This window comes from Coptis chinensis, chromosome 4, assembly GCF_015680905.1.
Source record: "Coptis chinensis isolate HL-2020 chromosome 4, ASM1568090v1, whole genome shotgun sequence".
Taxonomy (NCBI): Eukaryota; Viridiplantae; Streptophyta; class Magnoliopsida; order Ranunculales; family Ranunculaceae; genus Coptis; species Coptis chinensis.
This window is the reverse complement of record NC_141459.1, coordinates 57,051,242-57,076,838: the sequence shown is the minus strand read 5'-3', so window position 1 is coordinate 57,076,838 and position 25,597 is coordinate 57,051,242. Positions and strand designations below refer to the sequence as shown.

General features: G+C 41.2%; 1 protein-coding gene across 2 annotated transcripts; it reads left to right on the top strand.

Moving 5' to 3' along the window:
• The first annotated feature begins 426 nt into the window (after nt 1-426).
• LOC147504122 (brefeldin A-inhibited guanine nucleotide-exchange protein 5-like) lies at nt 427-24,454 on the top strand. Of its 2 annotated transcripts, none has more exons than XM_086604030.1 (4): nt 427-479; nt 23,302-23,370; nt 23,908-24,030; nt 24,197-24,454. In XM_086604030.1, the coding sequence occupies exons 1-4, from the start codon at nt 429-431 to the stop codon at nt 24,215-24,217; spliced, it is 264 nt and encodes an 87-aa protein (XP_086460156.1). In that variant the 5' UTR covers nt 427-428; the 3' UTR covers nt 24,218-24,454. The 2 variants fall into 2 exon arrangements, with proteins under 2 accessions (XP_086460156.1, XP_086460157.1); XM_086604031.1 differs by having other exon boundaries at nt 24,164-24,454.
• The last annotated feature ends 1,143 nt before the right edge of the window (nt 24,455-25,597 follow it).

The following is a 25,597-nucleotide window of genomic DNA, read 5'->3' as shown; positions in this document are numbered from 1 at the left end:
TTGGACGACCATAATGGGAAAGGAATCATTTTGGGCGATGCACTTTCCATTAACGGGATAAAGATACCACTATTGCTTACGTTGAAGAACTTGAAGGAATCTGGTGGTGGTGCGATATTAAGGTGCTTCCATATTCTCTTTAGTTTTAGATTGTCCGGGTTATTTTTTCCAAGCTTATTTATGCAGTTTTTGTGGTTATTGGATGATGGTAAAAGTTACATTACGTGTACCATTTAGGGATTAGAAGCATTCTTGACAAAGTTGTGTATCTTGAGGATGGAAAAAAGATACCCACGGTATGCAAGAGGTGTTATTGCCTAAGTTTGTTTTGGTCTATTACTTTATTTTTTCATGGGTGGGCTCTCCTTATTGAGGTGTTTCTAAAAGCAAGTCTTTTTACTTTTCGAGAGGAATTGACCTTGGATAGCATGAGTATTGGGCAGCGTGATGCTTTACTACTATTTCGCACCCTTTGCAAGGTTGGCTTTCCGCGATCATCCGTTCTGTACTACTGAAGGGTGTATTTTTAAAATTTCTTACTACTTCAAATTTCTCATCATTTTCATTATTCTATGCTCATTATTTTGGTTTTTCTATGGCATTCAAAGCCCGATTATTGGAATAACAAGTACTCTAAAATTCACGGATGGGCATGAAGGAAGAGAATGATGAAGTTCTGACAAGACTAGGCTTTTATCTCTTGAGCTTTTCTGAGGTTAGTCCTATGGCCTTCTATGGCCTTCACTATTATCTGTGCATATCATTGCCTCTTTGGTTGATTTTTTATGTGGGAAGCTTGATTCCTCTTCTAACGGGGAGGGTGAATTTTCTTAAGAAATTTTTTTCACCATTGCGTTGTGCTTTTTAGACCTTATTAGGGAGAAAGGATGTGAAAAAAATACTATATGTTTGTTTACTTTGCACCACTCATTTGTTGGCCAAACAATTATCACATGATTATTTTGCAAAGAACAAAAATCAAGTGTCTTACGTTGTTTGATGTCGTGAGTGAAGTTGCTTCTTCTTTGTGGTATGTATCATTAAAAGAATGCATTGAAAGCAAAGTGAGAGTTTCAAAGACCAAGGATATAAGCTTTATAGATTTTGCTTTAGGATCGCACAAGGCCTAGGATCTTCAAGCATATGTCCTACGGATTTAGCTACCTAATCGGTTCTCTTTCTTGTGGAAGTGTTTGTTTCTTTATGAATGCATGATAAGGTTAGTATATGATTAAAATATATATTTTTTGCAGCGTTTATTGGAAGGGGTTAGTCATTCTTTTCTGAAGAATTTTCATTTCATTGACTTCGATAAAAGCGTATCTTTCTTATGCCTTGTTACATTAAATACGTTTCTCAATCCTCGGTTATATTCGGGTAACCTTCATGTTTCAGTTTTGCCTTCTTTCTATTTTCTATGCTTGATGCTTTTTGTGATTTATTCCAATGATACTAATTAGATTTTTCACAATATGCAACTGGAATCTTCAGCGCGGCTTACGCTTTCACGTTTTAAGGGAAAGCCTTAAAGTAAGTATGCATTGTTTCGGGAGCTCTTGTGGGTCTCTTGAAACCTAGTACGATGGCGTGTTTGGGACACTTCTTGTCATATGGGGCCTTGTCAAGGAAGGGCTTCTTGGGAAACCTGTGAATCTGAGATCTGCAAAAGCATGTTGATTGTGCTAGTATGTGCTTTCATTTGTATAAAGTATGATGTCAATAAAATTGTTAAAAGTAGTCGGGCTCGACCCTTGGCGAAACCCCCCGCAAAGATTCTTGTGGGTTTGATTGAAATGATAGAATTTTGTATGACCGGTAGGTGTGATGCAAATTGTATGAATTGTATGGTGCCAGAATCAATTTTTTTTATCTAATTCAATACATTTGCCACGGCCATAAACTGTGGCTAAACATTAGATATAGTCCAATAAAAGACATTTGCCACGGCCTAGACCTGTGGCAAAATTATAGATCCATTCCACAAAATGCAGGGGCACGGGGTCGTGTGAGCATTAGCCACGGTTTAGTTCTGTGGCAAGCGGAAAAATTCACCACGGCCCATGTAACGGTTTATAACCGTGGCATAAAATGAAGCTTTACCCACGGTCTTTAGCCGTGGCCAAAGATTAGCCACAGGCGCATTGGCAACGGTCGTGCAACGGCTTATAACCGTGGCAAAAGGTCTTTAGCCACGGCCAATGACAGTGGCAAATGCTCAGTATTCTTGTAGTGAAAACTTAATTTTACATAGTAACTTTTAGGATTGAAAATTTTCCGACGACACCAGACAGAATATAAATTTAAATTTTCCTATGAAAAAAAATTTCATATGAAAATTTAAATTTAAATAGGTTAAGAAGACTGTGTAATTTTATATTGTCATATGTAAATACAAATTTACATAGGATGACGTCATCTCGGTTTGTCCTTAAGCCGAAATTATAAGTAAAGATTGATTACGTCAGCCCGATTTTCACAGGGGTATTTTGGTTTGTTTTGGCTTTGATGTTATGTTTTTAAACAAGAAATGAGGCTCAGCCCCTTGGTTCTAACTCAATTGAGTATAAATGAGGCTCAGCCCCTTGGTTCTAACTCAGTTGAGTATAAACTCCCTCCCATCGACCCATATCATATAACATCCCTATTATTTAGGTCTCGTTAAATAATCTCCCTGTTTTCCAAAAAAGAGATAAAATCTAGTCTGTTTTTATTTACCATTTTATCTTATTTTCTTTTTTACCCTTTTGGGATTGAAAATTTCGCAATTATATATATATATATATTTGCATAGTCATTGGAGTTATAAAAACTTAAATTTACATAGTAATTTTTGGATTTGAAAATTTCCCTCACAGAATATATGTAAATTTACATTTTCATATGAAAACTTAAATTTACATATATAAATTAAAATTTTAATATGTAAAAAATACTATGCATGTAAATTTAAATTTTTCCTAAAAAAAAAAAATTTCATATGAAAATTTAAATTGAAATATGTTAAGAAGGCGTGTAATTTTATATTGTCATATGTAAATACAAATTTACATAGGATGACGTCAGCCCGATTTGTCCTTAAGCCGAAATTATAAGAAATGAGGCATCCCCTTAGTTCTAACTCAGTTGAGTATAAACTCCCTCCCATCGGCCCATATTATATAACCTCCCTATTATTTAGGTCTCGTTAAATAACCTCTCTGTTTTCCAAAAAAGATATAAAATCTGGTCTGGTCTGTTTTTATTTACCATTTTATCTTATTTCCTTTTTTACCCTTTTGGGATTGAAATTTTTCCGACTATATATATATATATATATTTGCATAGTCATTGAAGTTATAAAAACTTAAATTTACATAGTAACTTTTGGGTTTGAAAATTTTCCTCACAGAACATATGTAAATTTAAATTTAAATAGGTTAAGAAGACTATGTAATTTTATATTGTCATATGTAAATTTACATTTTCATATGAAAACTTAAATTTATATATGTAAATTTTAATTTTAATATATAAAAATACTATGCATGTAAATTTAAATTTTCCTATGAAAAAAAATTTCATATGAAAATTTAAATTTAAATAGGTTAAGAAGACTGTGTAATTTTATATTGTCATATATAAATACAAATTTACATAGGATGACGTCAACCCGATTTGTCCTTAAGCCGAAATTATAAGTAAAGATTGATGATGTCAGCCCGATTTTCACAAGGGTATTTTGGTGCGGTTTGACTATGATGTTATGTTTTAAATAATAGGGAGGTTTTATGCATTTGTTAAGCGGGGGGTTTTGTGTAACGATTTTTGGTGAGGGAGATTAAACCCAAAATCGGCGAAATTATAAGTAAAGATTGATGGCGTCAACCCGATTTTCACAGGGGAGTATTTTGGTATGTTTTGGCTTTGATGTTATGTTTTAAATAATAGGGAGGTTTTATGCATTTGTTCACTTCGGAGAGGTTTTGTGTAATGATTTTTTGGTGAGGAGATTAAACCCAAAATCGACCCGAAATTATAAATAAAGATTGATAACGTCGACCCGGTTTTCGCAGGGGTATTTTGGTCTATTTTGGTTTTGATGTTATGTTTTAAATAATAGGGAGGTTTTATACATTTGTTTGCTTTCGGATGGTTTTTGTATAACGATTTTTTGGTGAGGGAGATTAAATCCAAAATCTATGTTTTTAAATAATAGTAAGGTTTTATGCATTTGTTCACTTATAGAGGGTTTTTGTGCAACCATTTAAGTACCAAGTACTAGGGAGATTAAACCCATTGTCTGCTTATTGTTTCTCTAGTGTGGTTACTCTTCCCCTACACAAAACATGCTCGTTGTCAAGTCTTGTTCTTTAAAGATTCTCTTTCAGTTTGATTTCATGGTCCAATGAGTAAGCGAATTTCAATATGCCCAATATTCCCAGGTGTGCTATTATTAAACAAAAACAGAAGTGTTGTACAAAACCTTTTTTTTTTATGCATTTCGTTAACACAAATTGCTTGCCTACACTTTCTCTCTATGAAGTGAAAATCTGCAGAGTACATAATTTAGGAGGCTGTGCAAAATAAGAACAAGACCTTCTAATACATTTAATGAATGTAGGGTCCTGTTTGGTAACAAGCAAAAGGTCAGACGAAAATTTTAGTTTCACTACGTCTTGAGGAAAGTCAAGTAAAACATGGAATCGAATGGGATATGAGTAAGCGTAGAGCAAAGAGTGCCATGATTTCTGATTTGAGAATCTCTTAATACCCAAATCTTTACAAGAGTAAAAGTGAGGAGAGAAATAACGGATTGGAAGGCTAGCCAGCTGGCGAAAATGACAAATGAAGCGGGGAGCGGCACCTAGTAATTGGAATTGGTTAGCGATATTGGATGTGATCCCATATCAATGTCTTGAAATGTGAAAAACCGAGCAACCTCCGTTTTTGTCTTTGTATCAATGAGATATTATCTCTAAACGGTCTGTTCAGCTGTTTAGAAACTAGAGACACATCTCCGCCTAAAACGAGTTATATCTACAAGTTTGTAGATATTCTATCTGATGTGTTAGTTTGTGAATATTTGATTCTTCTTGTAAAGGTGTGATATGGTTTTCCTTAAAAGCAGGTCTGCCGGGACCTGGAATAGACTATTGGATGAGACCGAGTTCGACTTGAGGCTTAACCGCCTAACGTATCTTACTCGGGTTGTATGGGGAGAGTAGAATCAGGTCCGGGCGTAGTTCATAGGAGAGGTATTTATAGAGATCGAGAGTGTATCCTTGCTCTCCAATGGCGTCGAGGGGTGTCCTAAGCGAGGGGTGGAGATTAGGATAGCACGTGAAACTGTTCTCATGGAGTCTGGCTTTGTAATGATGTGGGCGGATGTCGTACAAGTAACTGCGGCCGTGACCCGATGGCGACGGTCAAGATATGTACAAGTACCCTTTAGTCATGATTGCTTATGGATAGGGGATGCGTGTCACTTCCTGGCGTAGTTCGTGATGATATTGCAATCTGTAGGCGTTCTACCGCGGCTCATGGATGCGACTTTGTATCCATAGGTCGATGTGTTATTTCCACCATGTTAGGCGCTTGCTGGATAGAGAATATCACTCCCCTACACAGCCCCCTCTCAGTAGGTTGTGAGAGCGACCTGCTGAGAGAGATCGGTAGCGCGCGTGGAGTATGTGAGAGGTGGAAATCTCCAGCGACACACGTGAGGAATGGCTCGTGTTAACCGGGTGAGCTAGTGGGTGCGAGCGGGACGGCGTGTCGCGACGATGACGAGGATCTGGCGATTCAGAGAGAAGAAACGTGGCGCCCCATTTTTTCGGGATATGAAAAGACAAGACAGTTGGTTGGAAGTCGTGGGCAGCTAGGGCTAGGGTGTAATCATGATGCCTTGGAAATTGGAGGGGCGGTTGCTCAAAAATTTCACTTGCTCTGCTGAGACTTCATTTAGCTGCCGTGCGGTAGGCCGAACTTCATTACCGCATCATCCTTCGGGTTAGTTCCCTGCCATTTTTGAACCTCTTCTTCTTGTTTGGTGCTAAGCCTCTGTGCTAGAGTTGTTAGGATACCCTGTTAGATACTAGTAGCTAGATTTGTTAGGGTTAGAAGAGACAATGTCGGACTCGATGACACTTTCGATCTAATGAGGTTCGAAGTTTCTCTTGGTTTGGGATAGCGAAGGTGAGGAGAAGCGGTAAGTCGTGTGTGAGATGGTTGAGAATGATAATGAAGGCGAGGCGGCTGAGGGGGCTAGCAGTGAGGAAGATGTGGCTCGATCTGCGTCTGTAGCTGCTGAAGCTAGCACTTCAGGTCGCGGTGAGGGGTCGTCGTCTTCAAGCGGCCTGCCGCTTTAAGCTCGTGGATAGACATGCTTTGAGGCGTTCCCATATCGAGAAAGAAATATGGGATAACCATAAGCGATCGGGGAGATCCATGAGCCCGATCGAACGCCTCGGTTTTAGTGAGAGGTACACCCCACCCAATCATGGGGTGATCATCCGTGAGGGACGGTGAGGGTGCACATGGCGATACCGTTCTCAAATTTGGTTTTGCGAGTTCACGAACCGTTGTGGCAAAGGCTGTTCAGTTTGTGGGGAATCGTGGCTATTATTTAAAGTTTTTAACCTCTTGAGCGCCCGATTGGTGAGTACGAATCGAGGTCATTGATGTGATCGAGCACTACCTCATAAACCGATCTAGTCATTTGAACTTTAGCACCGCAAAACACGAAGCTACTGTCGGGCGTTACGGGCGTAAAGAGTAACGAAGTCGTGGGACAAGCGATCGTTGTTGCTCCTTGCCAGGGGCCTTCCGTGCTAGCGGGTTAAGTGTGAACCATAAAGTATGCAACTTTACTGGTGGGTAGCAGCGCGTTGTCTGATTAGGTCAACTTGGTTTTGTTGAACTTTTACTGAAACTGTTGTCTTGTTGCCTATGCAGATATCCGCCTGAAAAAGGAGTCAAGTCGACAAGTGATCGAGAAGTTCGTTTGCTTGTCGCGAGCTGAAAAATAGGCCAAGCTACCAGAAGTTGCGCATTTCTTTGAAGAGAGCGGAGGACCTGCCATCCGGGAAAAAAAGTAAAGCGAGAAGGCTCGGCGGTGGTAACAATGGGGAATCGTCGAGGAAAGCTGTTATGGAGAAGCGTAAGAGTGATCTGGTGACGCGGGAAGAGCAGCGGCGGGGCGTCTTGGGGGAAGCGACCCGTTGGAATTCTTTGGGGCCTCTGGCTGCAGGCGGGGAAGCGGTCGAGAAGGGCGCTCCTTTTGATGTGGGCGGCGTTCTCTTCGACCTTCTAGAGTATCGACCGCAAAGGCTGCGAGGGGTATTTGAGACCGCCTTTGGGTGGTGAAGTCGCGAACCGGGGAAGCGGCTCGCGGAAATTTCGAAGGCGGCCGATGCCCGACTTCGCCCTAGGTGAGGATGCCCGGAGGTTGCCCGGTCGCTCGACCAAGGTTGTTGGAGATCCCTCGGCAAGATGAAGGGAAAGGTCGATTAGGGAGAGGCGGTAAAGGCGATCCAATACTAGAAAGGACGGCGGGCGCAACTGATGTACATTGATGAGGTAGCGGGAAGAAGCGCTATGTGAGGAGGTCCATTGCGGCTACAAGTCCACCCGTATAGGCGCTTGCTTGTTGGAGGGATGACCACTGGGCGGTGATAGGAAGGACTTGGATGCTATGATTTTGGAGTCGAACCCGAGAGAGGGATGGACAAGGCGATGTGCCTGGTAAGTAACTTTTGCGCTCTTCTTGACTGTGTTGTTGCACTACATGCTATTATTTGATGATAACGTGATATGTTGTGTGAGCTGTCGCAGCTGATTGCTGGGTACCAGAAATTGAAGACGGCTGCTCAGATCGCTGAATTGGAGAAGGCGGACGTTGAGTCGCTAAGGGACGAGCTATCGAATCTGCGCGTTTGTGCAAGAGGCGAAAAGGCTGGCTGGATCTGCCGAGGCCTCAGCTCACTGCCCTGACTCTGGAGAGGGCCTCTGCGGTGAAGCGAGTCGATCGAGTTGGAAGCATGAGGTGGAGGCGTTGAGGGGCCAACTAGCCCGCGGCGAACACTTATCTTGAGCGATGTAAGACTTCCACTCTGCTGAAAGCCAAAGAAGCCTATCTCACCATCCGTCTTTGAAGTGGAGGCTGGAAGGAAAATGGGCGACACTGGAGGAGGGAGGCGGGACTTTGCCCGGACTTTGAAGGAATCGAAGGTGAACTGCGCGGCTGCGCTGTTCTGCTGATCGTGTCACCCTCCCTCGGCCGGTGCGATAAGTGAAGCGACTTGGGGTCAGCGATCTCCCGGTGGTTGGTTGGAGAAGGGGGTTGTTGGCGTCTACGGTGATCAAGCTCCGTCTCGTTTTGAATGTTACTCTTGAGAAGATTTAGGTGAAAATGTTTAGAACATTTGTTTTAGCACATCGCGGTTGTAATGGGCCTCTGGCCGTAAACAATAGAGCTGGTTTCCTAGGTTGACTGGAGCGACTCGCTTTTTTCCTTTGTTATTGATTCACGATCTTTGGATGTTTAATTATCTTTGGATTTCACGAGTATTCTCGGCGGCCGCGGTTGATCTGTGAAGCTGGGGCGTCCTTCTTGTCGTTAAATTCGCTCCTTGTATGAATGTGAATCTTGTTGCTCTTTCCCTTTTATGGCTGGCCTTGTGTATGAGAGGAATATTTATATTTGTAAAGCGTGTGCTGCTGTTATGAACTAATTGGTGTCGGTCGTTCATCACCGATGAAGCGGGGGCGTTTGCTCTGGCGCAGCACGAGATATAGTCGCGTCGCGTGCGACGTGTCGAATAATGGCGTCGGGGGGTATGAAATGATGGCTGCGGGTTTCGGGCGTTTGGTGTCTCGATGCCATAATGGTGTGCCTTGGGAAGAGGCGTTTCCTAAGAATAAATCGACCGGTCTAGGGGAGGAAGCGGCATTTGCTCTTCTTGTTCTTCCTATCTGCGGTACTGTTCTCCTTCTACTGCCGGTTTCTCTTTGATTTTCCTTTTTACTCGAATGCGTTTTCTTGCTTTTCGTTTAGATTGTGAGCGTAGAAGTTCTTGGTCGCTCGACCATCTTTGTTTTGTTTTACGTGTTCGGCTTTCATTATGGCTCGGTGTTTGCCCACATCAGGAGGAGAGTCGGAGTGTCGAGGCGAGTTCCTCTCTGCTCATGGAGGAGATGGAGTTTCATGTGCATGGGGACCGTGGTGGAAGGAAAGGCTGTTGTGTCTGGTGGCAAGAAGAGCAAGCGATCGAGGGGTTGGATTCGGCGGGCGGCATTGTATTGGTCGCCCGGCCCGGCGGAATGCTCCCGTCGGTGGTGAGGGAAGCGGCGACTGGGCCAAGGTAAATCCGTCACTAATGAGGGGTTAAACTCCCTGGGTGTTGGGGCGTGGGGGGGCGGAATTCTACTACATGGGGAGAGCGGGGAAGAAGCGTCTTCGTAAAGCGTTAGGTGCGGCAACTTCCACTCGGCGCCAATAGCGACAACTTTCTTGAAGGGGATCGTGTTAGATGGGGACGGGCTGAAGTCGAGGATGAAGACATGGACTTGCGGCTGGGCGGGGACTATGGATATGGCGAGTTGTTTGGTGAGTATTCCTATGTCGGCCATTAAGCTTTGTTTCTTAAGTGATTCCGATTATGACTCTGTCTTATAGTTTACGGTGGGTATGATAAAGCTTCGAAGCGTTGTGCAGCGTCGTCTCGATGTCAACTCCGGATTGGCTGGGATGCTAACGCGAGCTGCGGGGGGCGACAAGAGAAACTTGACATGATGACTGAAACACCGTCTTCTTGTTGATGAAGCGCTAAATTTGGTGGTATTTGAGATGGTACTGCAACCAAATGGGTAGCGAAGTCCTTTGAGTATGCTAAGCGATGTCGGCGGGTTGCTCGCCAAAGCTCAATGGCGTATACCGCGGCCTATAGTGGTATGCCAAAATTTGGGCCGAAATATTGTCGGTGACTAAAATGAGATGGGGTTCAAAGGGGCGGGTATGCTTGGCGTTGTTAGCGGGAACTGCGAGGCATGTTCCGACCACGCGCTGCCCCGGGACAAAGCATGTGGTTGGTGCTCCGTGATGTTGATTACGCTTCTTGGTAAAGAAATTTGGTTTCGTGTTGAAGCGATAAATGCGTTCTTTGCCCTACGAGGGTTAAACATTAGAAATTTTGTGTTTTCAGGCTACCGGCCGGCGGTTCGATTTTCTGAGGAGGGGCTGGTCTCCCACGAAAGTGGCGATTCGTTAATTTTGCTTTCTCTGCGTTACTTTAATCCGTCTACGGATTTTTCTGGGTAAACCGGCCGGTCGGTGGGTTTGGCAGTTATCGGAAACTTTCTTTGTATAGCTCCATGGTACTTGTATGCTTGATGTTTATCTTATGCTTGACCTTTGTAGGTATTACTTTCTTACTTATTTCATTGAACTTGTTTTACGAGATCTGTTCTCGTAAAAGTGTTATGCTTGTTTAGTATTGCTTTCGGGAGGCGATCTAGGAAGATGTAAGTGTTTGACTAAGCTTAGGCTTAGGGGAGCGGGCCTCTCGAGTTCCACGTGCGTGGTCGTGTTGGTTGTTCTGGGTATAGGTTCTCGTGAGTTCTAGGGGAGTTCATGCAGCTATAGGTTCTCAGCGAGGCGTGAAACTCGGAGAGGTCTTTTGCACATGTGGCTCTGGCGTCCTACTTGCGAGGCGTGTGTAGCCGAGGCACGTCTTTTGCTCTGAAGGCGTTCTCGCTTTCAAGTTGATCCCTAAGAGTATAGGTCCTCAACTTGAAGCGTTCTAGCGTTGGTCCTGGGAGTAGGTCCTCGGAGAAGGCGATGAGCACATGTAAGCTCTGGCGTTCTGCGAAGCGCGCGTTTGGCTGGCCGAGGGCGAAAATTTGCTCTGAGCGTTCTCGCTGAGGTTGGTTCTAGGGTATAGGTCCTCAACTTAGCGAGATTTGGAAGCGATGAGCTGTAAGCTCGAGGCGTTACGCGCTTTCGAAAGGCGTTTAGCCCCGAGAGGCGTCTTTGCTCTGAAGGCGTTCGGCTGAGTTGATCATAGAATTATAGGTCCTCAACTTAGCGAGACCGGAGAGGCGATGAGCTTTTGTAAGCTCACGAGCGTTTGCTTCGCAAGAGAAGCGTTTGTATGATGCTTGTAGTGCGGTGGCTTGGCTTGGAGATTTGAGTAAAAAAACGCGGTTTATGATAACAATCTTGGTAGCTTACACTTGAGCTTGTAGTACCGTGGACATGAATTACAATACATACTACCACTCTTGGTAAAACTGTTTTAGTAAGTATGTGTTCCAAAGGTGCGTGGCGACAACTTCCCTTCAGGGTTTTAATCAATAAAAGCTCCATTGCCAGCGGCAGCGTTCCACTATGTAAGGGGCCTGCGTTGGTGCTAGTTTAGAGTCATCTTGAGTTTTCTTCAAAGCGAGATCCCAGGTTGAAAAGATCGAGGATGTACTTTCGTTTGTTGTAGGATCGCTTTAGGACTTGTTGGTAGGATGCTACTCGATGGCTGCCCGGTGCGCCGTTCCTCGAGGAGGTCGACCTCTCGAGCTAAAAGCTGAGTCATTGGGCTGGCTCGACAAGCTCGAGATCGGGTTGTCGTGATTGTCATTTCGGTGGGGATGGCGGCGTACGTACCCATAGCATAGGGAAAATGGTGATTCGCCCGGTCTTTGGAAGCGAGATGTAGATGCGATGAGCCCATAGTATGTTCTCAAGCTAATTTGGCCATTTGGCTCTTGTTCTTTTCAATTTTCTTCTTGATTCTCTAGAATGGCTTTGTTCTTTGGCCTCTTGTCCGGTTGCTTTGGGCATCTTTGAGTGAGAAGGCATGAGCGATCTTCAATGGCGAAACTCTTTGGTATTTTACCTTTTTGGGGAGCCATTGTCCATCACCGGTGTGTGGTAAGCCAAACGGGTGATGATATGAGTCCAAATGAAATTCTCGACATGTGATTCTTTGGCGTGTGCGGAATTGCTTCGACCCACTTAGTGAAATAATGCGTGGCGATGGGGCGAGCGAGGCCGGTGCTCTTAAAGGGATGAATGGTCCCATAATGTCCATGCCCCATGTGGAGCGGCGAGGGCTCCATGATGTTGATCAATTCGATTGGCTGTATGATGTTGTGACCAAATGTTTGACATTTGACACACGAGGACATCTGATTTGGCATCAATCGCATACGGGGCGAAGTATCGCAGGAGATCGCTTTGTGGGCGATGGCGACCTCCGGCATGATTGCCCACACTCTCCTTCCGCCGGATCTGGCGAAAATTAAGCCCGACCCTTGCTACGGGTGATGCATCCCGGATGAGGTCCTCCTGCGGACTTGCGGAATAACACGGCATTCAACAAACAATAGCTCGTGCACGGTGGTGGGACCTTTACGGCTTTTGATACGCTTCATCCGGGAAGTGTCTTGCGTCTTTGGATGTATTAATATAATGTTTGCATCCATGTTTGACTCATCGATCTTGAGAGAGTGGGCCGCAGTCAGCGATTGCAAGACATGGTCCACTTAGTCGCCGTCGACCACTTCAATGGTCGATTGTCTTGGGGGCCGCAGATTCGATTCACGGTGGCTAGGTATGCTAAGCTATCTGGCGTGATGGTTCTCGTCCGCGCAAAAAAGATATATCGTAGCTCTATTAAAGAAGGAAGTAAATCATTAACAACGAAGGTACTTGGAAAGGTTACCCCACCGGTAGTGTACTCTTTTGCGACTGGCGACGACCAGTTCGCGAGTCACTAAAGATTTGGATCTCCTGCACGGTGGATTGCCTTGCGCATTCCCATTATTAGTGCCGTCTTTCGCCGTTATTGGAAGTTGCGAAGTCGTCGCGGACTGCTTTTCTACCATAGTTCCCTCGGGGGACACTAAAGCGATTCGCATACCTTTGCCGCCCCGGGTTGTTGGAACCATCGGCGTAGAGGGACGGTTATTTTATGTTGCTTTTGTGGTGCGACCTCGTTTACTCGTTTCCCAATTAAGGTGTTATTTGGAAAATCTGCTAGGAAATCTGCGACGACCGACCCTTACTGCGGCGTCGGGGGCGAAGTCCATGTGGTGCTCGCTTGATCTTCCCTCTACCCATATTGCCATCCTGGTGGTCTTATATTTTCTTTGTGAAGGATCCTTCTGCCAGGAGATCGCTAAGTACTTTGATTGGATGGGCTTGAAAGTAAGGTCTGAATTTTCTTGCAGGTATAACAAAGCGAAGGACCTCTCTCTATGTGGGAGTAATTCCTCTTTGGAGTGAGTGTCTTACTTGTGAAGTAGATCGACTTTTTCTGAGTTGTGTTCCTCTTTGAATAGGACCGAACTGATGGCGAAATCCGTCTTTGCCGGATAAAGCCCCAGTTTTCTAAATGCAGCCACTTAGCTAAGGCGGAGGTGTTGTCGGTATTCTTAAGAGTGGAGAATGTTTGGTGGCATTGATCGTTCCATGAAAACTGCTTCGCCTTTCTTTAGTATCTGTAGAGCGGTCGGCATTTGTCTAATGCTCTCGATATGAATCGGTTGAGTCGTGACCATACGACAAAACTTTTGTATTTGTTTTCTTTATTTGGTGGGGCATGTCGAGCGCCCGAATTTGTGCGGATTTGCTCGATACCTCATTTGCGAGACATAATGTAGAAATTTTCGGATGGCGGCTCCAAAAGGCACTTCTGCGGGTTCGGCTTCATTCGGTTCGTCATAAATGGAGAAGCGCTTGCCGGGGTGGTGAGTGAGGCGGCCTACTTTCTTGCTTTTGACAACCATGTAAATTGATGTATACCTCCATGGTATCTCCTAACATGTCTTTGGAACATGTCGGTTATAAGTCGTTGATATGTAAGCCCTTGCATTTTGGTCGAGCGGAGAACATTGTAACAATAAAATTTGCTTTCGATTGATGAATGAGGAATTTCTCGATCTTCTTCAAAGAAGTGGTATTTGATTGTACCCACTATATGCATCCATGAATGAGAGCAGTCTCGTGCCGGATGACTCTAGTAGTCGGTCGGTCGGGTAGTGGGAAGGCGTCTTTTAAGTTTCTTGGTTGGCGTTGGTGAAGGCGGCCTGGCCCGCGGACTGTACCATTCTTTTAACTGCCACTATGTTTGCGACCCCTTTCACGGGTAATCGACCTTCGGATGAAACCTACTTGTTTGAGTTTATCTACCTCGTCGTTTGGCTTTTTGAAAGCGTAAAGACAATCTTCTGGGTCATTGTCGAACCGGTTTGGCACGTGGTTGGCGATTTAACCCGGTGGCATGCAACTCTAGGGTTATACCGAACACGTCGATATCGACCAAGCGAACACATCTTTATTCATGGACCGAGAAAATTTACAAGATGAGCCTTAAGTGTGGAGGATATCGACACATATTTACAGCCTCTAGTTCGTGAATTACAATCTTTGTGGAATACCGGGTGATCACCGGAAGGATGCAAACATAGGCAAGATGTGCAATATGCGGCAGTTTTGTTATGGACTATCCATGACTTTCCTGGATAGGTAACATATCTGGTTGTAGAACCCATGGCAAATATGCTTATCCCGCTTGTGGCCCAAATACCTCCTCATTAAGACTCCAACATGGCCAGAAATTTGCTTACATGGATAGTGACGATTCTTGCCCTCCCTTCGGATGCTAGTAGGATGGACACTAAACCAAGCACCTTTAACAAGAGTGAAGAGCTTAGAGAACAAATTTGAGATTGACCGGACTACAAGTTGAACAAATGACAATAATCTGAAAATGCAATGGGTAAGGGCAAAGAGAAGGAAAGGGGAATGGAAAAAGGAAAAAAAAAAAGGCGGTAGAAAACAAAAAAAAAAAAGAGGACAACGGGATGGGACATGCTTTTTCAAACAACATATTATTTAGGCTTCCATATTGGGCGAGTTTTTATCCGTCACAACTTGGACGTTATGCACATTGAAAAAAAATGTTTGTGAACTCCCCTCCTGATTGCTATGATGTTGAACACAAAAGGAAAACAAAAGATAACACCAATGCGACGCAAAGATTTGCAACTTCTTGGGATTAAAAGGAAGCATTGGTTGAGTGGATCAAAATGGCAAGAAGGTTATGAAGCCCGGGGTGTTTTGGCTTCGAAAGGAGGAGAAAAAGTTGTTCCTTTGTAGCTTAAGAGATCTCAAAGTACCTATTGGGTTTAGTAGTAACCGGAAGAATATTGTCCAAGGCGGTCTGCGAAGGATTTGAGTGGAATGAAGTCTCATGATTATCACATTTTGATGCAACATTTGCTTCCAATGCCGATCCAACATGCATATCGAGATAGGAAGGAAGTCCGACATGTGATCTTGAGTATTTGCACATTTTTTCGTGAGTTATGTTCTAAGAGACTTGATGTTGACACTTTACATGCACTTGAGAGGGGTATGGTCGGACTTTATGTGAGCTTGAAAAATTTGTCCTCCATCGGGTATTTGTAATAATGATGCATCTACCTATTCACTTAGCGTATGAGGCTGATGATATGTGGACCAAAGATTCTATCATTGGATGTATTTGTTTGAGAGGTAATTCTAACTAATAAGATTGTTTACTTAGCTTCATGGTTGGTTTCTCATTTAAGTTATTCTGTTATAAAATTCTTAATTTTGTGAAGGATGATGAAGGTCTGCAAGGATTATGTTACAAACAAGGCACGCCCTAAAGGTTGTATCGGAGCCGATACTTGAAAGAGGAAACCATGAACTATTGCCTTTCGTTACAAAGGAGGAATAGTCTTCTCCGTAGAAGCAGCAAAAAGTCTAGTGGTGAAGAAGTAATACCATCAAATGTGGTTTGATAGTGAATTTGATGGGGTTGGATGAAGTTGGTCCAGTTGGTTTGGGTCATACTTATCATTTGGTAGGTGTTAAATATGAGCAAGCACTAAATTGGATAATTGAAAAGCCATCCAAGATATGATTGGTAGTACACGATGTATTTCTAAATTTTAAAAGTTGAAATTATAACTTCTATATACTTAAAAACGCACTATTGCTTTAACTAATACATATATTTATAAACGTAATATCCTATTCAAGGAGTAATAATCGCAGATTTGGAAAGCCCGTGAGGCGCAGGGGGAGGAAGGCAGGCCAATATAGGGTGTCCATGGACGATGAAGTTCATTCCTTGGTTGAGAAGACAGCCTGAGTTTGAAGACATGGAGGAAGATTCTTTCAAAAATATAGTGGCGGGACCAGTAAGCTATGCCATGGCGTATAAGAAGTATTGTGTCAATGGTTTCCTCTTCATTACAAACGCCTATCAAGAGAATAAGATGAACCAAAATAGTGGTGTTTGCAATGAGTGTCCAACTACATTCCCAAGACTAGCCTTGAGAATGATAAGAACCCAAGAGAAGATGTTGCGCATTATTACGGTGTTCTTATGAATATCATTCAGTTAAAAGTATCGAGATGGGTACCACCGCTTTTGTTCAAGTGTGAATGGGTTAAACTTAGACATGGTGTGAAGCTAGATGTGGAAGCGAACCTTAAGTTGGTAAATTTGTCAAATCAAATTAGTTCGATAATATGAGTGATCTTAACCATTCATTCTTCGCGATAAAGCTTCGTTTTTTCTACTCTAAAGATCCAAAGGATCCCGACCGGCATGTGGTTTTGGAAGTCCCAAAAAGGTGTATTGTGATCAAGATGAAACATGTCTTTTATCTGATGACCCAATTGAAGTTGATCCTTCTTATGCAGAGCCTAATAACCTTGAACCATCCACAGATGATCTGATTTTTAACGATCTAGACGATATGTTTGTGGTTGTTGAAGACACTAGGAGGAAGAAAAGACAAAAAATGAATTAGTTCACTTGAACTAAATGCTTATCTGCATTAACTATGTTTGAATTTTGAATCTATGTTTGAATTTTGAATACCTGTGTTTGATTTTTCAGGTTACACAATTATAAATGGATATCATGTTTTCTGATTTGTTTTGATAGATTAAATGTTATGCAATATCTGTGTTTTGATACATCATGTTTTAGATACTTGAAAAATGCATGTTTTGAATATTAAGAGTTTCTGGAACTTGTTACAATATGTACAACAGCGCATGGGAACTCCATCTCAAAATAACTTGAACTTGTCCGAAGTTGGACTCGCAGGACTCTACATGGAGCGGACTAATTATGGTAAGAATTTTGAATTTTGTCTAGTTATGTGTTGTAAATCGGTTACCGTGATATGAATGCATGTGGAATTAGATTACCAGACCGGTTCTTAGATTGTAATTCATTTTTTCTTTGATCTTAATATTTTCTTTAGTTATTACAGAATTGCATCCGAACTTTAATGTATACTAATTGACAAGTTTACTATGTACTTTACAGATAGGACTCCATCTACTCGGAGAATCATCCAATGCTCCTAAGGAGACTAGAGGTAAGGCAAAAGGAATGTCGGATACACCAAATACGAAGAAAAAAGTTTGGTTAACATTGGACCATCTTGAACAACCATGTCACCCTTTAGCAGAGGTAAGTAGGTTTTCCTCTGAATGTGGTGTACTTGTACGGCGTGATGTTCGGATATGCTATGATACTTTTCCAACCACGCTGAAACATAATGCTAGTAGACATCTTTGAAACATTGGAAACCAGCTTTTCCGGTTTGTGGGACGCCCTATCATTAATAATGACATACACTAAAAAAGTCTTGGGTGAGGCATGGAGGCGTCATAAGAGCACCTTGTATAAAAACTTAGTCAAGGGCAAATTTCCTACTATTGTTAAACAAGGACCAGCTCCAGAAGGTGTCAATCTTGAAGATTGGCGGGTTTTTGTTGATATCTACAACACTGAAAAATTCCAAGTTATCTAATCATTAGTTTATTAGTTGTGAATCTTATATGTATATTCTCTTATATATTGTTTTGTATATAGGGCTGCTAGTGAAAGGAACACTATAAACCGGTCAAAACAAACAGCTCCCTCGCTTATGTTGGGAGGACACCCACCCAAATTATTCGACAAAGAGATTGCTAAGGAACGAACAAGCCACCCATATGGTTGCTAGGCCTGAATCTTATATCCGGATACACAAGAGGAAAGCTCCATGCAACCTGGTTGAAATGGAGGTAAGTGTCATTTTCCTGGTGGGAGGGATTGTTGGTAGTAAGTTATTTAAGTTGTATCAAGGTTTGATTGCATTCTTGAGCTTTAGTGTAATAATTTTACTTGGTAAGACTGTATATGGTTTCACTCCGCCAGGTTGAATAGGAGAGGATTAATGAGGACATGTCTGCAAATTCAGGGTCTCCAATGACAATCACCGACGATGCCGCGGACAAGGGTATGCAAACTAGGATGTCGGTAGTGCATAAAATGTTTGTGCTATATTGTAGGTAAAATGAAATGTGTTTGGATACAGTGTGGTTGGCAAAGATAGCAAGGGCCAATGTCGGGCTATGGGTCCAAGGGTCAACAAAACATCAATGAAGAGCATGGAGCCTATTTTGGATCAAAACTATCACTTGGCAGAAGAAAACTCCAAGCTATGGAAGGAGACTCAAACAAACCAAATGAATTTTGCTATGCAATTAGAAGAGATTAGGTCAACGATATTAAGGTAACAAGAACCATCCACGACCCAACTCTTTTGGAACTTCCGAAGAGTATACCTCGCTCCAAAGAATGCAACCTCGGTATGTGATTGTCTCTTTTAATGCTTTACTTAAGCCTTTGTAAGTTGTTTGATCTTTTTATATCCAACACCTTTGTTTTTCAACTGGAAACCTCAAAGATTGGCAAAGAAGTTAACTTACTTGGTGGTTGGCCTCTTGACATTGTGGCAACTGGATGTGTTAAAGAAGTTGACCCCACCTACAAGTTCCATGAAAGGTGCTTGGGAGAGAGATTTACTTAGTTTACATTGATGAAGTACATGCACAAGATGCTACTCTACCATGCCCTCATGATGCATGGTGTAAGAATCTAGGAGAGAGTTGCCCTCCAGAAATGTTATATGGCCCAAGTCATGTGTTGAGTTTACATCATCTACATCGCGGTCTTGAATAAGTTTACTATCTTTTTTTTGTTTATGATACATGCCTATGGGCATGTTTGACTATGTTATCTCTTTTGCTATTTTGAAACGCTGCGTTTCTATGTTCATGTCCAAGCTACTACCAAACTGGTATCATATTTTTTATTCAATGTAATACTTGTTTTATTTTGCTAATATCAATGTATTGAATGTTTGCTTTCTCTGTTTTTGCTAACCCATTTTAACTCCGCCAATGCAAGTAAACTTTACGTTTGCATTTGCATTGCCCCCCCAATCCCGAAAAAGGAGGAGGGAGAAGTGGTGTATAATATGTTTCTCTTTGTATTTAATTGCTTTATTTTTCTCGGGCTGCGGGGAAGAGCTACCAAGAGGTACAAGGGCAACCAATATCATTTGTTATCCCTTCGCTAATGGCAGGTCCATCTATCACTCCTAATGTCCGATAGCATCCGCCTAGCCATGTCATTGATCACAGTGCGCATTCCAATCCAAGAGACTTGTGTGCTCATATATGATTTCCTTTTTGCGTTTAACTCTATCAAATGCACAAATACTAATATCTAACAAATGATATACTCTATTTTGAAGACACCACCCAAGAAGATTACCATTGGCCAAAGAAGTCATTTGATGCTTTGGGACTACATCAACCCAGCCAAGGTACTCATTGCATTCTCTTTTAATATATATTTTTCATTTTAATTTTAATTTTTTTTAATCATATGAACTATTTTATTTGGTATTACATAGTAAGAAGCAAAAGGTATATGGGGCACTTCGATCAAAGCATCAAACAACTAAATGATGTAACTAGCCGCTGGAGTTAATCTAAGGGTATATATCTTTTACATTGCTCTTTATGTTATATTATACTTTGTTTGACATTTTGGGTATCTAAAATGGTAACAATTGTAATCTGTGCAAGTTTTGTTATTTTATTTATCATGTTTAGGAAGAGGAAGAGCAGCTATTTTCCTCGCCCCAAGGATGAAGGTCGAACTTCCTCAAGCAACTAGAAGGGTTGTTCAAGAAGAGGAAGAACGGCTTGTATTGCAAAAAATCCCTTTACAGAGAAAATTGGCAAAAATCAGTTTAGACCCTCTACTTTGTTAAAAGCCATTCTTGTTATTATCTTGTCATGACTGACATTTGGGTCCCCTTTTTTGGCGTTGTCTAAATCTGTATAAAAAGTGTAAGCAAGGATGTGGAGCGTTGTTTGCCAATGGTAAGATATTAGCATACAGATTTAGGTTTCATATTTTCTCATGGTTATGTAATCTTGATGTGATTGGGTTTCCGTGCTTGGAGGAGAGGGTTATGAGGATTGATCAATAATTTAGTAAGAGTATCAAAACAGTCAGTTACATGTTATGATTTCACCGCTTGGACAATTTATATATCTTTTTACCGGTTAAAATAAACTACTTGTTTCTTCACTTTTTAAATTTGTAGAGAGTTGATAATGAGAGGTCAAGACATCGAACTATTATCACCTCGGATGTTAGGCGTCAAATTTTAGTCATGAATCGGAAGGCCAAGGAGGATTGGGAGAAAAAAACCGAGGAAACCGAAAAGATCCGGAAAGTTAATGAAGTAAGTATCCGTTCGCACAAATTTGGGTTATGAAGTTCCTTTATGTTTCTAATTTCGTTTATGGAAGTTCCTTTATGTTTTTATTCTGCAACCAGCCCTTTGAATCCATGTTGAAGGAGTGCTCCCCTAAAAAGTATGCCGATCTTCAAAAGGCCATCCACACCTATTTAGGTTGGTATTCATTTATTATTTATGTCAACTTATTTAATATTCCTTCTTTCTTTATTACATCATATCATATCATATTTTTGCATGTCTTGCGACATTACCAAGGAAACCACTTCAACCGACACGAATCAAGCGACATCTTCACCGAAATCACGAGATACATACATTCTTACCAATGTATTTTTTAAACCTTCTCTGTTTATATTTAAATTAACCGGTAATTTGTCTTCGCAATTTCTGCTTCACTTAGTTCATCCGATGAACCCCCGTCCCAAATACGGATGGGTCACACTCAATCCCGGATACTACCCAAAGGGACCGATGCCGCTAAACCAAGTGGAAAGTGATGGAGCTATTACAACTGCTTTAGCTAGTCTTTGGACACACATTACAAGGGGATTAGGTGGAGCTTGTCTTACACCCACTTAGACTTGCATTTGAAACCAAGAATTTAAAACTCCCGGAGCCTGCCCTTGATTGTCTTCATGCGTTTTCATCTCTTTCAATCTGTAACTTGGACTTTGTGTCATTCTTTCTTTCAAGAAATCTTTTGGCTACCTTAGTCCGATGCGATTCTTTGAATGAATCTGTATCTACAGAAACTCATTGCTTATGATCATTTAGAAGGTGATCCCCGGACTGGATGGTGCTAAAAATGCTTCACTATTTACTGGACATTATGAACATGGTTTGTGGTTGTGTTGATAATTCTTCGGCCGATAGGTACGCGTTGGAGATTTCCCAAAGAATTTTCACAACATTTCTAGCTTGTACATGCTTCTTACTTTTGTCGACCTGAATTTGTATTTGCGTTACAATTTTACAAGTGCTGAAGGTGCTTCTTACTGCTGTAGCATCACACAAGTTCAGAGGTATATTCGAGGGGTTGAACGAGAAGTTGCTTTCATTTTTTGTTAATTTTGGAAAATTAAACTCTTGTCTTGTACATTCTAACTATTAACACAGTCATTGCGATTGTGTGTTTCATTTTAAAAACTTCATTAAGCATTGGTGAAATTACAATCACGGAAAATATGTCGTATACTTCCCACATATTTCCACATATGATGCATATATTAGGCCATATTTTTGCCTCTTCTGTTTCGTATCCATAGTAAGAGTTCTACCCAACAACAGGGTCCATATGAAGAAGTTGATTTCGTAGTGAATTCCGGTTTCTTGAGACAACAAATCTGATTCGGTTGCAAACTTGCAATTGAGTCTTTGTAATTTGCAGGTGAAGAGAACACTGCATGTCTAGTTATGTTCATAGTGGACTGTGTATTTGGTCATTCTGGAAGCTCCCCATCATATGTTCACATAAAAGTTTGCAATTAGCCAAATCTGTCCTGCATGTGGGAAAAAGCACCCACCTTTACAGAGAAGGGTCTCGATCTCACTTGATAACTTTTTTTTTTCTAGTAAATAATGAAATGGGGTAGTTTGTAATTCTATTTATGGAATTAGGTCAACTCATGGTAACAGTTAGTATGTAATCAATAACAATACGAAGATACACTCTACTTGGAGCTAACAAAGATATAGAGTCTCCAAAGTTTATGTAAGTAAATGGAAATTGTGGGTCCCGTGTGATCAAGTTATATTGAGTCTGTGCCCATATAGAGCCTTACTCATTGGGTTGAATTCAGCCAAATTAATGTGGTTGATTGCAATTTGACTGAGCCGGATACAAGTATGGACGAAAGTGTTATCGAATGTAGGCAAGATAACTTATCAAATCCAATCCATTTACTTCCTAATATCTCCTTGTCTTCTACGAGTAATCAAGATTCTCCTCCACCATCCGGTAGACATGCATACAAAAGCCAATCGGCGTGGTGGCTCAAACTCAAACGCCGATGAAATTTCGTTGATCTAACCATAATGGGAAAGGAATCATTTTGGGCGATGCACTTTCCATTAACCGGGATAAAGATACCACTATTGCTTACGTTGAAGAACTTGAAATCTGGGCCGGTGGTGCTGATATTAAGGTGCTTCCATATTCTCTTTAGTTTTAGATTGTCCGTGTTATTTTTTCCAAGCTTATTTATGCAGTTTTTGTGGTTATTGGATGATGGTAAAAGTTACATTACCCGTGTACCATTTAGGGATTAGAAGTCGCTCTTCTTGACAAAGCCGTATCTTGAGGATGGAAAAAGATACCACGGTATGCAAGAGGTGTTATTGCCTAAGTTTGTTTTGGTCTATTACTTTATTTTTCATGGGTGGGCTCTCCTTATTGAGGTGTTTCTAAAAAGCAAGTCTTTTTACTTTTCGAGGAATTGACCCGATAGCATGAGTATTGGGCAACGTGATGCTTTACTACTATTTCACCCCCTTTGCAAGGTTGGCTTTCACAAACATCTGTTCTGTACTACTACCCAAGGGTGTATTTTTAAAATTTCTTACTACTTCACTCATCATTTTCATTATTCTATGCTCATTATTTTGGTTTTTCTATGGCATTCAAAGCCTTCAAATTGGGAATAACAAGTACTCTAAAATTCACAGATGGGCATGAAGGAAGAGAATGATGAAGTTACGACCAAGACTAGGCTTTTATCTCTTGAGCTTTTACAGGTTAGTCCTATGGCCTTCTATGGCCTTCACTATTATCCTATGCATATCATTGCCTCTTTGGTTGATTTTTTATGTGGGAAGCTTCAATTCCTCTTCTAACAGGAGGGTGAATTTTCTTAAGAAATTTTTTCACCATTGCGTTGTGCTTTAGACCTTATTCGGGAGAAAGGATGTGAAAAAAAATACTATATGTTTGTTTACACTGCACCACTCATTTGTTGGCCAAACAATTATCACATGATTATTTTGCAAAGAACAAAAAATCAAGTGTCTTCTGTTGTTTGATGTCGTGAGTGAAGTTGCTTCTTCTTTGTGGTATGTATCATTAAAAGAATGCATTGAAAGCAGCAGAGTTTCAAAGACCAAGGATATAAGCTTTATAGATTTTGCTTTAGGATCTGCACAAGGCCTAGGATCTTCAAGCATATGTCCTACGGATTTAGCTACCACACTGGTTCTCTTTCTTGTGGAAGTGTTTGGTTCTTTATGAATGCATGATAAGGTTAGTATATGATTAAAATATATATTTTTTTGCAGCGTTTATTGGAAGGGGTTAGTCATTCTTTTACGAAGAATTTTCATTTCATTGACTCAGTAAAAGCGTATCTTTCTTATGCCTTGTTACATTCGTCTGTTTCTCAATCCTCAGTTATATTCCAGGTAACCTTCATGTTTCAGTTTTGCCTTCTTTCTATTTTCTATGCTTGATGCTTTGTGATTTATTCCAATGATACTAATTAGATTTTTCACAATATGCAACTGGAATCTTCAATTGCGGCTTCGCTCGCTTTAGGGAAAGCCTTAAAGTAAGTATGCATTGTTTCAGGAGCTCTTGTGGGTCTACTGAAACCTAGTACGATGAGCGTGTTTGGGACACTTCTTGTCATATGGGGCCTTGTCAAGGAAGGGCTTCTTGGGAAACCTGTGAATACAGATCCTGCAAAAGCATGTTGATTGTGCTAGTATGTGCTTTCATTTGTATAAAGTATGATGTCAATAAAATTGTTAAAAGTAGTCCGGCTCGACCCTTGGCGAAACCCCTGCAAAGATTCTTGTGGGTTTGATTGAAATGATAGAATTTTGTATGACCGGTAGGTGTGATGCAAATTGTATGAATTGTATGGTGCCAGAATCAATTTTTTTTATCCAATTCAATACATTTGCCACGGCCATAAACTGTGGCTAAACATTAGATATAGTCCAATAAAAGACATTTGCCACGGCCTAGACCTGTGGCAAAATTATAGATCCATTCCACAAAATGCAGGGGCACGGGGTCGTGTGAGCATTAGCCACGGTTTAGTTCTGTGGCAAGCGGAAAAATTCACCACGGCCCATGTAACGGTTTATAACCGTGGCATAAAATGAAGCTTTACCCACGGTCTTTAGCCGTGGCCAAAGATTAGCCACAGGCATTGGCAACGGTCGTGGTAAATCTTATAACCGCGTGGCAAAAGGTCTTTAGCCACGGCCAATGACAGTGGCAAATGCTCAGTATTCTTGTAGTGAAAACTTAATTTTACATAGTAACTTTTAGGATTGAAAATTTTCCGACGACACCAGACAGAATATAAATTTAAATTTTCCTATGAAAAAAAATTTCATATGAAAATTTAAATTTAAATAGGTTAAGAAGACTGTGTAATTTTATATTGTCATATGTAAATACAAATTTACATAGGATGACGTCATCTCGGTTTGTCCTTAAGCCGAAATTATAAGTAAAGATTGATTACGTCAGCCCGATTTTCACAGGGGTATTTTGGTTTGTTTTGGCTTCGATGTTATGTTTTTAAACAAGAAATGAGGCTCAGCCCCTTGGTTCTAACTCAATTGAGTATAAATGAGGCTCAGCCCTTGGTTCTAACTCAGTTGAGTATAAACTCCCTCCCATCGACCCATATCATATAACATCCCTATTATTTAGGTCTCGTTAAATAATCTCCCTGTTTTCCAAAAAAGAGATAAAATCTAGTCTGTTTTTATTTACCATTTTATCTTATTTTCTTTTTTACCCTTTTGGGATTGAAAATTTCCCAATTATATATATATATATATATATATATATATATATATATATATATATATATTTGCATAGTCATTGGAGTTATAAAAACTTAAATTTACATAGTAATTTTTGGATTTGAAAATTTCCCTCACAGAATATATGTAAATTTACATTTTCATATGAAAACTTAAATTTACATATATAAATTAAAATTTTAAT